This window comes from Parasteatoda tepidariorum, chromosome X1 (assembly GCF_043381705.1).
Source record: "Parasteatoda tepidariorum isolate YZ-2023 chromosome X1, CAS_Ptep_4.0, whole genome shotgun sequence".
In the NCBI taxonomy this organism is placed as follows: Eukaryota; Metazoa; Arthropoda; class Arachnida; order Araneae; family Theridiidae; genus Parasteatoda; species Parasteatoda tepidariorum.
Window position 1 is genome coordinate 15,694,216 of NC_092214.1, and position 15,666 is coordinate 15,709,881.

The following is a 15,666-nucleotide window of genomic DNA, read 5'->3' on the forward strand; positions in this document are numbered from 1 at the left end:
AATTTATTTTGTTATTTTTGCAAACCTATTTGTTACAACAGCCCTTAAAATTTCCTCTTATTCTCAATTTATAAAGGTATTTACGTTAGCTTTTAATACTGTTTCACTAATTTAGTGAAGTTGTAATGCAGATAATAATAATACGGAAATTTTTTTGAGAAAATATGACTTATTTCAGGGATTAATATTTAAAGATAGATAAGCAGTCAGGTTATAAATATTTTGGGTTATAGAAGTGAACTTAGAGAGGTGGTTAACTTAGCAGATTTTCACTGTGTATATATATATTTCACTGTATTATTTTTGCCTAGCTGCAATAATCAAGCAATATTTATTAATATATTTTCTTTGTGGTCATAAAAGTTATACGTTTTCATTTATGCTCAAAATTAGCTATCGTTAAGATTATTGTTGCTAAAGTAAGATTAATAATCTTAAGATAATTCTTAATAATTATGATTGTAAACACTGATTGGATGTTCATCATTATCGGTATTTTCAAACTTGAATAAGAGTATTCATTTTTCTCTTAGTTTTTATCACTATGAATAGTTTGCTGCTCATTTCTATTTTTAGGGTCTTCGTTATTTAGACCATTTTGGCTTCATCTGCAGAGAAACAACTTTAACTGGTGCTGACTGTTACTGTGGCTATATTTTTCGTTGTCAAACTGGAAAAGTGGTTGGTTGAATTTCATTTTCTGGTAAAAATTGTTAATTTTAACATATCTTGGTATCAATTTCCTCAACATTAAATTCCTGGACAAGTTTATATTAAATTATTCGCACTATTCACTTTTTTACAATTGAATAAAGAAAAAAAAGGGTATGATCTACAGGAAAACTTGCATGTTAAGCGATGGGAAGTTCTGGAAGAAATGTTGAGAGAGGAACATTTAAGAATCTATAACATATATAAAATCTTAGAACTAATAAATATATCTGGCATTTTTCAACTATCAATCTCACCCAGCTAAGTTCAATACAATTCAGCTAAAAAAATTCAGCTTTTCCAGTTATAGTTTATGCAAATTTGCTCGCAAAGCTTGACAATTGTATAATTAAAATGGTGTTAATAGTTAGTAACTCTGCAAACATGCAAATTTCAAGAGAATGAGAATTGTGTATTTAATTCATTTATTTTATTGAAAACTAACTATTTATTAATATATTAGGTTGATAAAAAGTTTTCTTTCAGATTTAAAATATTACATTGAATTAAAAACATTAATTCTATATCAAAGTATTAGTCACTTTTTTAAAAAAAAACATATCTTACTTTACTTAGAAGGTCAAAAACAAATTTTATTTTTTAAGGAGCAAACAATTTCTATAGTTGCATATCTCTTTTAAATAAATATTCTATACAAAAAAATTATAACTTAATAATGTGTTTTTTAACATAAAAACTTAAACTAACATGCTTAGACAAAAAAGTTTTCAAAACAAATGTTTCAAATTCAAGTTTTTCCAAATTTTATTTAAAGTTTTAAAAATTGGATAGTTTGAAATTATGTAAAATGAGTAAGAAGAAATATTTCTAAGTCTTGAAGTGGCTAGGTTATTAGGACACAGAATCCCCAAGAAGTCTGTTACAAAATTTAAAAAAAATGCCAATTTCACAACAAAACTAATATTTTAAAATATATTCTTCCTTTCAATTAAACCTAAATACAAAATAATATTAGTTACACAGGAAATAGTATAACATTAATTTTGATACTTCAAAAAAGATTTGTATGTCACAATCATGTTTATATTTATTAGGTTGATGAGATGATGCAGACTTTGAAACAAGCTTTCAGTCAAGCTCATTCATGTTATCAAAAGCAGCCAACTAGAACACCTCAAGTACTTAAAGTTTTTACCTGTGATGCATGTCCTATGCATTGGTTTCACAAGCTTTGTTGTGATTTGGAAGGTATTGTTGATTTCATCTTTGTAGTTATGCTTCTCAAAATTTTAAAATTTAAAGTCATTTCTTTCATTTGTAATTTATTACAGAATGTAAGTATTAATCATTTCAACAAATTTATAGGTAGAGAATAAACAAATGATAGACATCACTGGAACACTCATATCATTCATAAAAATAATGCTGTTTAAAAATCAATTGCTTCACCAGACTTTATAACAGTTCCTTATTTTAACATTCAATCATATTTGCTATTCTCAGTTAAGCTGTTCCAATACATATAACATAATGTCATAAGTTTGATCAACTGTATCGCATGGCAGACAAGGGCAAAAAATTAAGAAAAAAATGCAATGCTCTAATTATAAGCTAGGTATAATCATAAGCATAATATTAGTATGTGGGGAAAACATGACTCTAATGCTTGATGTCAATAACTTAAATCAAATTAAAAAACCACTCACATGAAAGGAAAGAGGAACACAATGCGTCCCATGTTAGTGTTTCTGCAAACATTGCAATTCTCAGAATTTTTAAAGATCCAGGACATAAAAATGTTAGATTTTTCCTTTTAAAAAAAATTATGTGTATCCTTTTATAACTGTGAAGATAACTTTTGTAAAAATAGATTGATAGTAAGTTGATCAATAAAAGGAGGCAATATCTATCTATCTATATATATCTCTCTATATATAATATATATATATAACTAAATATTGCTTGAAACTCATGTCTCATCTACCAATATTTGTTGTTCCTGAAAAATTTACTTCAAAATATTGAGCCAATATTTATCTACCTTGAAACAGCAATATGAATGTCTCAATCTGCTCAGTGCATGCTTATTAATAAATCAACTTAAACTACAGTTGAACTCAATTATAACATGGAAAGACTGCAATATTTGCATGTTGCAACCAAGTGCTTGTCAAAAACAGGCTTGTGAAAAATCATAATACATAGTTCATTTATACCTACTGAATTATAAATATAGCACTTTATTTATATTTTTATTTCTGTTCAGTTTAGAAGTTTGTTAATTTGCATTGTCTCTTTGTTGTATTATTAATTTTTGAATAAGACTCATCGCCCAGAAAACATTGTCAACATCAAAAAAGAATTTGTCAACCTGAAAAACATAAAGAGTTTTTCCAAGAAGGCTGGAGAGATGGAATTATTTACAAATTTTATGAATCACAAAAATATTGCTCACTTAAACTTGAGTTTTGCTTTTTAAAAGCTTGCTATGTTCCTATACACTTAACATTGTATCAACCAAATATTTCAGATTTCTTTAAATCCAGGTTATGTTTAAGTCAAGGCTCGTTATTTATGTGCTTGACTATACTTAATTTCATTACACGGTTGTATTCAGAGCAGATTTGGTTTTCAGAGTTCCATTTTTAACAGGACACACATGGTAAAAACTAGGTTTTTACTGATAGAAACCATAGGAAAAACCTGGTAAATATTATTAGCCCTTGTTAATTTATTTACTGATACAGAGTTCTCCCTAGGAATTATAAAGGACAGGGTACTTCCTCTCTGAAAAGGGTTCTTTGGGTTTTGAATTTAGGATAGATATTTAGGGAGATTTTGGGGAGATCTCTCTATACGCAGAAATAATTCCAATCGTAATCTTTTGATATGTTAAAGTATTTTGATATTATAGAACATTAAATAAAAATGCTTTTGATATGCATCTAAACAAATGTTCTTTTCTATACTTTGTTTATTTAGGGATGCCATCAGAAGAAGCTCATCTTATTATTTTAGAAAAACTAGGAACTTTACCTGATAATGTAAAGGAAGAAATAATAATGAAGTTTCAGGCAAGTTTAGAAATAATTTTGGTTATGAATTATTTTTACAAGGGTGTTATAAATTAGTGCTTTATATATAAAAATTTGCAAAAAATTAGTGAATTTTAACCTAAGGCATTATTTAAAAAAAGTATAAAGTGAGTCTATTGTTTGAACTGAAAACAAGAGCATAAGCAAATTATTATACAAAATTGATATTGGTTATTAACTTTTTACACGAGCATACCATTTTTAAAATTTTTACAAAATTATTTAAGTGCAAAGTATAAATTGGTGGCTGTTTGAAAACTTTAAGGAAACTCTCATTAAAATGGCATGATAATATAAAATTCTTAAAACTAAAAATGAACACTTATTGTATTCTTATATTTTTCTAAACATGCATAGAAAGACTAAGGATGGCTAAAAGAGTAAGTTCCTAAGAGTAGATTAACTGCATAGTTACATTATGTAACATGTAATGCATAACAACATATATAATATACAGCATACTTAACAAAATGTAACTGAATATATATATATATATATCATATTTTAATGTTAAAACATAATATTTGAATGATGAATTTTAAATTAAACTATATATGCTTAGATTATCTTGCCTTAATTCTGTGGCACATGGAAGTGTTTTAAAATCAAGTGACTGCATTTTTCATCAATTTAAAACAAAAAGTGCTATATAACTCACTTTTCGTTAATGAAACCATTGTTTCTGAAAACATCAAAACCTTGTGATGGCCTTATTTTAATTTAAACATATTGCTATTCTTGCAATAAAAGTATATCAATTTTTAAGTTCTATATTCTTTGTAAGTTCTATATTTGGTTTTGGTCACCAAAAAAAGTTTTTCATCATACGTCTATTAATATTTCAAAAATTGTTAATATTCTTCTTGAATGCAAAGTATTAGAAATCAAAAATTTTAATGTGGTTGGTATCTTTAGAACTGAAATTTCTTGCCCTGTATTATATAATATCCAAGTTGATTTTACTTTTTTCCTCTTGATGTGTTATTTATCGGTATTGATAATAAGATATAAAATTTACTAATGAAATTAATCATTTGTTTGTAATTATCATTTGTTTGTTTTGTAGAATTAATTAGATAGTACTGATTTGTAATTATATAGAAAATGACTTATGAAGATGTTCAAGAACAAAATGAAGTTCTAGTTATGCTTTTGAGAGAAATGGCTGAACAGAAACAATTAGTTCACTCTCATGTATCAAATACTTTAAAAAATGAAGTAAGTATTTGATTTTCACTATTAAAAATATTTTTTCAAACATTTACTGAATTCTAAATTGTTTGAGAAGCAAGCAGAGGTACCAATTATTACGATTTCATAGTCAAGATTGCGGTCTTGCGGTTAAGTAACAAAAGTTACGGTTTTTAAGAATTTTTGTTACAATCTGTTTAAAATACATTCCCTCTCCCCTTAACTACCAGGAGCTATAAAATTTTGTTGTTTGCAACTAATCAAGGATAATTATTTTTACTTTAAACAACTCTAAAAGCAATAAATAAATAATAAAAATTAATTGATAGAAATATGGAATAAAAAGTAACAAAAGCTAAGAACACAATATCACTTTTCCCGCTTCCACCAAATTATTTTTAAAAAGACAATAAAGACAAATTTGAAATTTAACTAAAAACTAAAACAATGATCCCATGCAATAAATTTATCATTTTGTAAAGTATAAAATTTCAGGCATTTTTTAATTTTGCCTAAATTTTACACTTTTTATTTAATAGTAAAAATCATGCATAATTTTGTTAATATTTTACATCTATATTGAATTAATTTAATTTAATTTAAATTTTTTTGTTGAAAGAATGAATTCAAAGTTTTGCTGAGATCACAAGTTTTTTAAAAGGCTACTGCTATACTGAAGACAATTACATGCTTTGAATTCACGCTGGAATAAATAAATAAAAATTATCAATAACTTGAACTTTCCTACATTTTAAAATCTAAAACTATTTATTCTACATAAAAAGTTTATCCAACATTTCTTTCACTTAAGATGAAAATAAATCTTTGAAATGAATTTGAATTATACATTAAAATTTAGATTAATATGATTAAAAAAATGAAAAAACAAAATTATTTTGTATTTATAATGCATCATTTAATAAGCAAAACCATACACTTTTTTTTATTGAAATAAAAAATCTTAAATATTTAAAGCTAGAAAATTTCGTCAACTATTAACAATGTTTCAGTGGGTACCATTGAAATTTAACATTATAAAAATACGTTATATTAAACCCACATTTTTATTAAGCGACACTAGGGTGCAATTTTTTATACAGATAGTTATTGTCCATCTGAAGTAGTTGTATTTAATTACGAAAATTCAAATGAAAGCAAGAACATATTGGCTTTCATAGCACAGCGGTTATAAGTGAACGGCAGATGGACACGTGTGACGCCAGTTCGTGAATAATCTTGTGACTCCCTGTTTCAGGTGAAAACGAAAGTAAGCGTTTTTTGATTAAAAATTACTAAATAAATAGCCTTCTTAGGAAAGTAATAAAATGTTTTCTGGGAGTTTTGAAGGATTCTGATTGCATTAAACTTTTAAAAAAAATTGACTGTAATTGCCCATTCACTTTTATATATACTCTCTTTAAGTTCCTTTTGCTTTTAATTATCCTGCTCATTTTATTGTTTTAATTATTTTACCAATGCCATTGTATTCATTTAGTCTTTATTATACTTTTGTGTAAAATACACATAATTTTGCCTTATAAATAATTCAAATTTAAATACCAATGCTTTTATAAGTGATCAATTATCAATAAGTGATCATTGTTTAAACTTCTTTATATTTTTTTGTTGTTACTTACATGGTTTCATTTTTGTATATGATGAAATTGACTTTTGCTGTGCTGTCAGGTATTCAAGTTTCTCTTCTAATTCGTCACCAATAGCCCATTGTGCAGCTCTAGTGCGACGTAAATGAACAACAACATTCTCTTCTAGTTCATTTTGTTAATGTATTTATGTTAAAGTTTGATCACAGAAATATATTTTACTATGTTTTTATTTTCAGTAATATTTGTTGCTCTATGATAGTATATTGTAATTTTTTTTCCAGCCAACTCTACTTAAAGAAAAAAGCACAAAATTAGATTCTTTGCGGGAAAAGGCAAGAAAATCCTTATCCAGTTCTCTTGAAACATTTTTAAAGGTAAAAAAAATAACAGTCATTGTTTTTATATGTATAAAATTTTCTTCATAGAAAACGTTATATGTACTCATAGTCATGAAAATTAGTGTACTATGTCAGAATGAAACGAAATTCTACATACACATGTGCAACATAAGTGTAAGTAAATTATAAAAAAAACAAAGCAAAATTATCATTTGTTTAAAAAAAATGCAAATGAACGGAGGTTTTTGTACCAGGGTTGGCTTTTTGCTGGCAGAAACTGGCTTTTGCCATGCCAGTGGCAGAAACTGGTTATAACCGGTAAGAACCAGCAAAAACTGGCAGAAACTTAAAAACGTCTATATTAGTTCTAGTAATTGCTTAATGACATTTGTTTAAGTAAACTGAAAAATGTAACTCCATGTAACTGTAACAAACTTTTTAATTCGCAAAAGATGCTTGTGATATTTGGCAGTTACTGATTATCATTTGCCAGCTTATATGTTGCATCCAAAGTATTTGGGATTGAAATTATCATGTGCTCAAGAAGAAAGTGCCAGAAGTTAACTCGCCAATATTAACCCAGATTTTGTACCTTATATCCTAGCTTTGCAAAACAAATCGGACCCATTTCCTGAAACTTATTTTTCGAGTCAAGTTTTGACAACTACCCCAGCTTCTACACGGTGGTCCAGTTTTAAAGAATATGCAATAGACGAAAGTTTCTCAAATCTTGCTTGTTCCTAGATGGTAATGCCTGCTTGTCTGCTGGACTCTTCTCAAATTTCTCGTTCGTGCATAGCAAATTGAGAAACTGTTTTGATTTAGAAACTGCATCAGAACTTGTCTTTTGTTACAGATTGCTGCAGAGTGCAAACAGTGTAATATTTTATTTTGAATGGTGATAATTTTGTAAATAAATTGCACTTTCTTTAACATTTAATTGTTTTTTCTATGAATTATCCATTGTATGTCAATCTCAGTACTTACTTTTATGTCATTTTCTGAATTTCTGCCACAAATGCGGCAGAAAAGGGTTTCTGCCATGCCAGTTTTAACCGGTTTCTACAAGTGGTTTTAACCACCTCGGCAGAAACTTGCCAAACTTGTTTTGTACCCTCTTGGACCACCTCTGGTGCTATTGTAGGATGCAATAGGAGTCCCTTATGAAATTCAGCTACAAATCTGGGGATCGAGCAGGCCATGAGAGGGTGGTAATGTGACAGCAACATTCCTGGGACACACTTGGTGTGTGGCAGAGCATTGTTTGTTGAAAAACGGCTCCTGGGAGCCCTACCATGAGTGGCAACACATGTTAAGTGGTGTGCTGCTGTATTGGGTAGGCAGGATTGACACCCATACAACGTTGCCTTCATTTAGAGTGGTGTTTCTCTCGATGGGATTGGACTGCTTCCGAAGTGTGTACAGCTGGTGTGATGGTATGAAGTGCCATTGCGTATAACACAATATCACTTTAATCCATGGTGCCATGACAGCCCACTGGTGTATTTGTGACATCCTTTAGCCACATGTGTTATCACTTAATGGCAGGGCTCCCTGTTGCCAATTTTCAACACGACAATGCTTGGCTACATATGGCAAGGGTGTTTCAGGAATTCCTCGATCACACTATCACCCTTTCCTTACCTGCTCAATCTCTACTGAACGAGCACATCTGCGACTAGTTGGGACAGAAACTTGGGCAGCCTCCGAGTTGAGTCTATTTAGCTGTGGAACAAGATTCCTTCAGTAGATCATAAGAGACTTGCTAAACTGTAATGCATTCGTGCTTCGAGATGGCCTAAGAGGGTACAGTAGCGGACTAAGACTAACGAGGGCCCTAGGCAACCTTGTAATTCTGGGCCTATTTTTCAGTCATGACGCATACTTTGTGTTTGGTTTTAAAGCATATAGTATGTAGTTCTATTTAATTATCGGATTCCAAGAAAAGAAAAAGGAAAAAAATGATATACATGTACAAAAATTAAATAAACATAATTTATTAAAACAAACAAACATTAGTATAATTTATTAAAACAAACAATAATACTGAAACAAATATACCCAGATTGATTAGTTATATTGCCTTTTTTCTCACTTTTAATTCTGCAAACTCGTCAATTATTTAATAACTCTTATTCTATATAAAGTAATGATAAACTATTTTGTTTTTGTTGGCCTAATGTGTATCTTAAATTTTTTTTTATTCTGGCCATTACTGAGAATGATCTTTCACCACTTGCATTGCTTATTGGAAGGGTTAAATAAATTCTCAGAATTATGTTTAAATTAGGGAATGTTGAAATAATATTATTTTCCTGAATAAATGACCACATGGATACAAGTGAAATAATATTTTCTTTACTTATAAAAGTCTCAAATTTTAATAGTTCATTTTTCAGTTCTGCTAGATTTAAATCTTGTTCGTAACATTTTAATTCCTCTATTGAAGAGTCACTAACATCACTATCATGAAAAATTGTTTTGAATTTATTGTTAATAGTTTTATATCCCTCAGATCTTTTTTTAATGTTGCTAATTAAAGAATTGCATACAGCAACAAAAAATATTAACTTTAAAATCTTCTTTGCCACTGAATCTTATTTCATGTTCTAAACATCAGGAAATAGTTTTCGTATTTTCTGCCGTTTTTTATCATTAGTATATGCAATATCTTTAACTTTTTCTGCTTCTTTTTCTAAATTGTCAAAATCATCTCTAACTGTTTGTATGAAATCCATCAATGAATCATATATTAAAACTGCTGTATTTAGGGATTCATCTTTTTATTGAAGAGTCTTGTTTGAAGCATCAATTCTCTCTAAAATCTTTTCCCATATAGTAAGTAACAGTACATACTCAAATGTATCAAGTTTTTTTATTTAAATCGGCAGCTTCGGACCTTGTTAATTGTTTTTTCATCTTTGTTTGAGGAAAAATGCTGTTATTGTTTAATTTCTTCATAATTTTCCTTTAAGGATTTCACAGCATCGGAATGAGCAGACCACCTGGTGTCACAAATAGGTTTAATACTCAAGTGTTTGCTTTTACAAAATTTTTGTAATGCATTCCACCTATGTGTAGAACTTGAAAAAAATATGTACGATTCCTGAACGATATTTTATTTTATTTTATAACCGTCGTTGAACAGCCGACCCAATTTTTTGGGTTTACGACTACTTACGTTCAACTCCGTAGCCTTGTAATTTTGAACCAATCCAGAAGACAAGGAAACTCCTGGATCAGTACCCCCAGAGGTATTGATTTGTTGTGGGAACATGGAGGACTTTGAGACTCGACAGATTTAACGTGCATCAGTCACCATTTACTACACGGGGAGTCTTCGGCCGGTGAGGATCGAACCCACGACCTCTTGGATATGGGCCCAGCGCCCTACCGACCAGGCTATCCCGGCCCCCTGAACGATATTGAAAAAAGTGGTCATTTCCTTGCAACTTTCGGCGGCAGCGTTTCCAATTAAGTTTAATGAGTGATTTACGCATGATATAAAATGGGCAGAAAAAATATGTTGTTTTATTCTGGATTAGAGTCCCTTATATTTACCTGACATATTAAACCCATTATCGTCCCCGACAGTTAGTGATGTCTTAATCTATATTATTTAAAAATTCTAAAATAACTTTCTCCAAGTTTTCACTAGTATGAGAAATATAGGTAGAAATCCCAAAAATCTCTCTTTTATACCAACCACTTGGAAGAACATAGCGAATAATGACGGTCAGCTGATCTACGTAAGATATATCAGGTCTTGAATCAATAATTAGAGAGTAAAATTTGGCTTCCCTTATTTCGTTCACTATTGTGAGTTGTAAATCTTTCGATATAATAGAAATAAATTAATCACATATTGTAGACGACAAATAGTTTATAGTACCGGTGCCGCAGTTTGCATATTTTTCATGTGTTCCCGCATAAATGGATCGAACTTCATTTTTACCATGAAACTCTTAAAGAGTATGAATAAATAAATTTGATTCTCATTACCACACGCTTAAGTACTTCCCTCCAATATTTTTTTTCACTTATAATTTGTTTTTCCAGTTCAGTTTCAATGCATGGTAATTTTAGATTTTGTTATAATAATTAAAATGGAGTTAATGTGGTCACAGGAGTTTTCATGCTCTGACAATTTTTTATGTACTTTTTTCCAATTATTTGTCCCTTTTGTCATTAGCGTTGTTTGCTTGAAAAATAATTTACAGACGTAACAGTACAATAAATTGTTGGCTTTAGTATAAGCCAACCAATCTCTTTTAACTTTTCTCCCGCTATTAATTGTTTTGAAGAAAGAGGCAATAGTTATTTTTCTTGTGATTTGTTTTGACTCTTCATTGCATCGAATAGAAGATGATTCCAAAGATCCATTTATTGATTTTGGTGGATTTTTTATATAATACTCTCGCATGGAATTGCTTGGTTTTTCCTGCTGGTCTTTTTGCAGAATAGTTTCGGGCATAAATGATGTTTCTGGAGATTGAGCAGGTGAAATTTGTGAAAATGATGATGATTGTTGTAATTGTTCTCCATCTACAGTTAAAACTTTGTCCAACGATCTTTTAATTTGTTTTGCCACTTTATCTCGATCTGCTTTTCATTTTGTTTTTTCACTTAAATGTTTATAGGAACTTATTTGAAAGACCATGTACTGAAAGGAAAGAGGAAAATGATCTTCAATTAAATTTATTTTTACTCAATATCACTGTCACAAACCAAATCACAATTTGTGGTATTTTATATTATATATTATTTTAATTAAATAATGTAATACTTTTATAAAATATTACATTTCCATTTTACGAATTCCAGAAAGTATTAACTATGAATCCGAAACAATCTATTTGCTATCCAGTCTAGGTACTTAAGTCATAATTGTACAATTTTCAATCACAGCTCACATAAGATGCAATACTTTCAGGAGACACTGATTTTAAATAGCTACGTTTGACTTTTTAAACATGTGCATAGTAAAGGCTCAATAGGCGAATCTATCGTATTTACACACATCGACACTCATGGGCGTGAATGCATAAGCTCGGCAACGCTTGTCCAAGTTGTCGACTTTATCAATCAACGATTCAGCATAATTGTGGATACGTTTTAGCAATAATTATGAACGTTTTTCTGTTAAATGAAAATGAAAATTAATTATAAAAATTAAAAACCTAATTTTCGAGCCCCAAAATTTACGGGTCCTAGACACGTGCCTAGGTTGCCTATGCCTTAGTCCGCCCCAGGGAGGGTACTAAAACCTCCACTTATTTGCATTTTCTTTTTGGCAATAAATGATCATTTTGCTTGGTGATCTTGTTTGTATCACCCGTTGTACTTGAGTAGATAAAATTTCATCTCATTCTGACAACTATTTCAATTAGGATTTGACATTTTTATAAAAATGAATATTTATTAAAAAAATCTGTCAGAGAATTGAATTCGAACGATATTTTTTTCCACCTGTTCTTACTCGTGTTTTCAAGAATCATCAGAGAAAATATACCATTGTTTCTTATCTTCTGAATGTTGCGTAATCCTCAAATTTCTAATTCCCTCTACAGGTTCAATTTAACAACTCCTTCCTTTGATAACTTTTAAGTTAAAATTATGAACACTATAATAAATCTTTCAGAAATACCTACTCTTATAGATATAAAACTGTAAATGATCAGGTTTCTTACCTTCCATAGGGGAAATAAATTTTTCATTAATGTTGAAAGTAAATTTTTTTCTAAGATTAATAAATTAAGAGTTTACCTTAAGCAACATTTTACGTTAAACCTGTTCATGTTAAAAGCTTTTTAAACATTATATCCATACACAATTTGATGGAAAATCAAAAATTAATTCATGTTAAAAGGAATAGACTTTAACAAGGTTCGGCTATATAAATTTAAAAAAGTTTGTCTTTGATTATTATGTTTAATTTTATGTTAACCCATCTAAAGATCCTTACAAAAACACATTGTAACATTGCAATTTCTGTTTTTTTATTTTTTAATCCACAAAAAACAATCACAAATCCTGTAGATTATATGTGAGAAATTTTGATGCATCAAAATAATAAAAAAAAGAAAGTTATGTTTACGTTTTTTAAAGTACTTTCTGATCTATTTTTATGTAGCTTACTAGCAGAGATGAGAGCAAAGACTTTTCTCTTTTTAACAATCAACCAGCTGTGGTGAGTATGCAATATGATTTTATTTATTTTAAGTTTTTAATTTTGTATTAACGATTGCTATTATTTATATAGCTATTATTTATATAGACGGTGCCATGGTATGGTATCGACCTTTCCCGGAAGGGTCGATTTCCCGGACACTTTTTAACAATCAAAATAAGCAAACATCTCTCCATCTTCCCCTTTCCTAAAAAAAAAGGTCTTTTGATGCATTTTCTCTTTTTCTAGCTTGCACTGAACCTCTGAGTCCCCTCCCCACCCTTCCTTTCCCATGCAGGTGGCTAGTAAAAGCGGCATTTCCTGGAACCTTTTTATTGAAAGAAGAAATACTGTTGAAAAGGGTAAACAGGGCAAGCGTTAAGGTGGAGGGGGAGTCAAAATGGAAAATTTGAATAGGTCTAAAAGGATACACGTCCTTGAGAAACAAAACATTCGTTCTTCCCCATACCATGTAATATTTAGGAAGTGGGAGGGGTGGAAAGGGGGTAACATTCTTTCTTTAGCAGATTCTTTCAGTCATAGAGGAAAAAATAAAGAGAACCCGATCAGAGTGCCTCGCCTTTATGCTTGATTGATAGCCAATAATTGGAGAGAAAACAATAATTTGTTACTTCCCCACCCTCAACTTAAATGATCTCCTCTTTACACTTATTTTCTTTCACAAATAAGGAGGAAATGAATTTTTCTCCTCCATCTACCCACCTTAATGAATGACGGGAATTTCCCTTTCTTGCTTGAATCATTCTAGTTAAAAATGGCGGATTATTATTTTCATATGTCAATTTTTTTTCGTTTTCTATATTTTAAGCAATAATATTTTTTTTCTAATATTTCATATTTTATTGATTAGATATTCTAATACTAAAACATTATTCCCCTTAAAAATAATGTTTATTTATTTTTTGCTTCTTAGATTTAGATCATTTTAAGCTTTGTTCCAGAATGACATGAATTTCCCCTTCCTGCTTGAATCGTTCTAGTTCAAAATGGCGGATTAATATTTTCATAACTGTTAAATTTTTTTCGTTTTCCATATTTTCAGCAATAATATTTTTTTTCTAATATTTTATATTTGATTTAGATATTCTAATGCTAAAACATTGTTCCCCTTAAAAATAACGTTTATTTATTTTTTGCTTCTTAGATTCAGATCGTTTATTAAATCATTTTAAGCTTTGTTTACCTTGGGGGTCTATTATACGGAAAAATCTATTATACGAACCTCTGGAAGTCCCACCGATTCCGGATACGCGACTTTACACTGTACTACTTGCAAAGTGTTAAAAAATACTACTTTCATGCTAGCATTTTTAGAAGAATTATTGCAATAAATTTTGTGATGTAGAAGAAGCAACGTAATCATTACTGTGGAACATAATGCAAAAAAGTGATTACCGAATAGTTAATATATTAAATATTTATACTTGTATAAAAGTTCAAATAACACTTATGCACTTAATTTGACCTATTTGACAAAAAAAAACAAGATTTATAAATTTTTGTTTCAACAAGATTTGCTGGAATTTAATTTTTGTTTTATTATGCAGTTTTGACTAAAATAATTATTATAACTAGTATATAACTCATAACACAACCTCAGGGCTGCAAATCGTGAATTACCTTTCAGAGTTCTTTTTAAACTTTAGATTTGTCAGATTGCAAGAAACTGAACTGGGCACTATATCTTCACAGAAAGACATTGCATTTCACATAGAAATGTATGGCTCTTTATGGACCCATAATATTCATGGCTCTTAATGTTTGTAATATAAAATTATTGCTACAATGCCTTTTTTAAAATGGGCAAAATTCTCGAGTTTTTAAATTTTTGTATGTAATAATAATATTATGTTCTAAAATCATCAATATTTTTAAAAATTGTAAAAAAAAAGGAATAACTGGTGAAAAAGGTATCTAAAAATCAACGTGAATTTACAGGAAATGGTCGTAAAATAAGCGAATCTAAAATGTATTACTCAAATATAAAAAAGAAAAAGATTTTAAAAATGATGTAAAATTGACCATAAGAAAAATAACTAACTGTAATAACTGCTGAAAAAACTATTGAAAAATGTCAGCATAGTGGCAAATTGACCATGTCAAAAAGTAATTACTCAAATTTTAAATTTAAATGTCAAAATAAAATTGTATTAAAAATATGATTATTTGAAAAACCATGTGAAAAGGACCGTTTAACCAAAAAATGACTGAGAAATTGGTCGAAAATGATGTGGGTTAACAATGGAATAGTTGCAATGGAATAGTTGCAAATAAAAAGTGTGAAAAAGTGAGTACTCAAATTCAGATTTTGTGTGTCATAATAACATTGTATTAAAAATCAAAATTGGAAAATTATCTGGAAACTGCAAAAGAAATAAGAAAATATTTGCTGAAAATTGAATGAAAATTGACATAAAAAGTTGCATAGCGCATCAAAAATTGAATATTTGAGTTTGAAATTCACATGCCCTAATAACATCATATTAAAATATCAAAATTTGGAAAACCATATAAAAAGGTTGCAAAAATGAAAAATAACAGCTGATAAAAAGATAAAAAAAACAACACAAAAA

The 15,666-nt window shown here is 29.3% G+C and overlaps 1 protein-coding gene across 2 annotated transcripts in view; it reads left to right on the forward strand.

Moving 5' to 3' along the window:
• Nucleotides 1-15,666, forward strand: part of LOC107436388 (TBC1 domain family member 1) — an 81,699-nt gene that overhangs the window by 27,615 nt on the left and 38,418 nt on the right. For both annotated transcript variants that reach the window (XM_016048090.4, XM_071187683.1), the window contains exons 5-10: nucleotides 577-681; nucleotides 1,767-1,920; nucleotides 3,655-3,746; nucleotides 4,869-4,985; nucleotides 6,847-6,939; nucleotides 13,037-13,093. In XM_016048090.4, coding sequence (XP_015903576.1) covers nucleotides 577-681; nucleotides 1,767-1,920; nucleotides 3,655-3,746; nucleotides 4,869-4,985; nucleotides 6,847-6,939; nucleotides 13,037-13,093 — 618 coding nt within the window. The remainder of the gene's footprint in view (nucleotides 1-576; nucleotides 682-1,766; nucleotides 1,921-3,654; nucleotides 3,747-4,868; nucleotides 4,986-6,846; nucleotides 6,940-13,036; nucleotides 13,094-15,666) is intronic.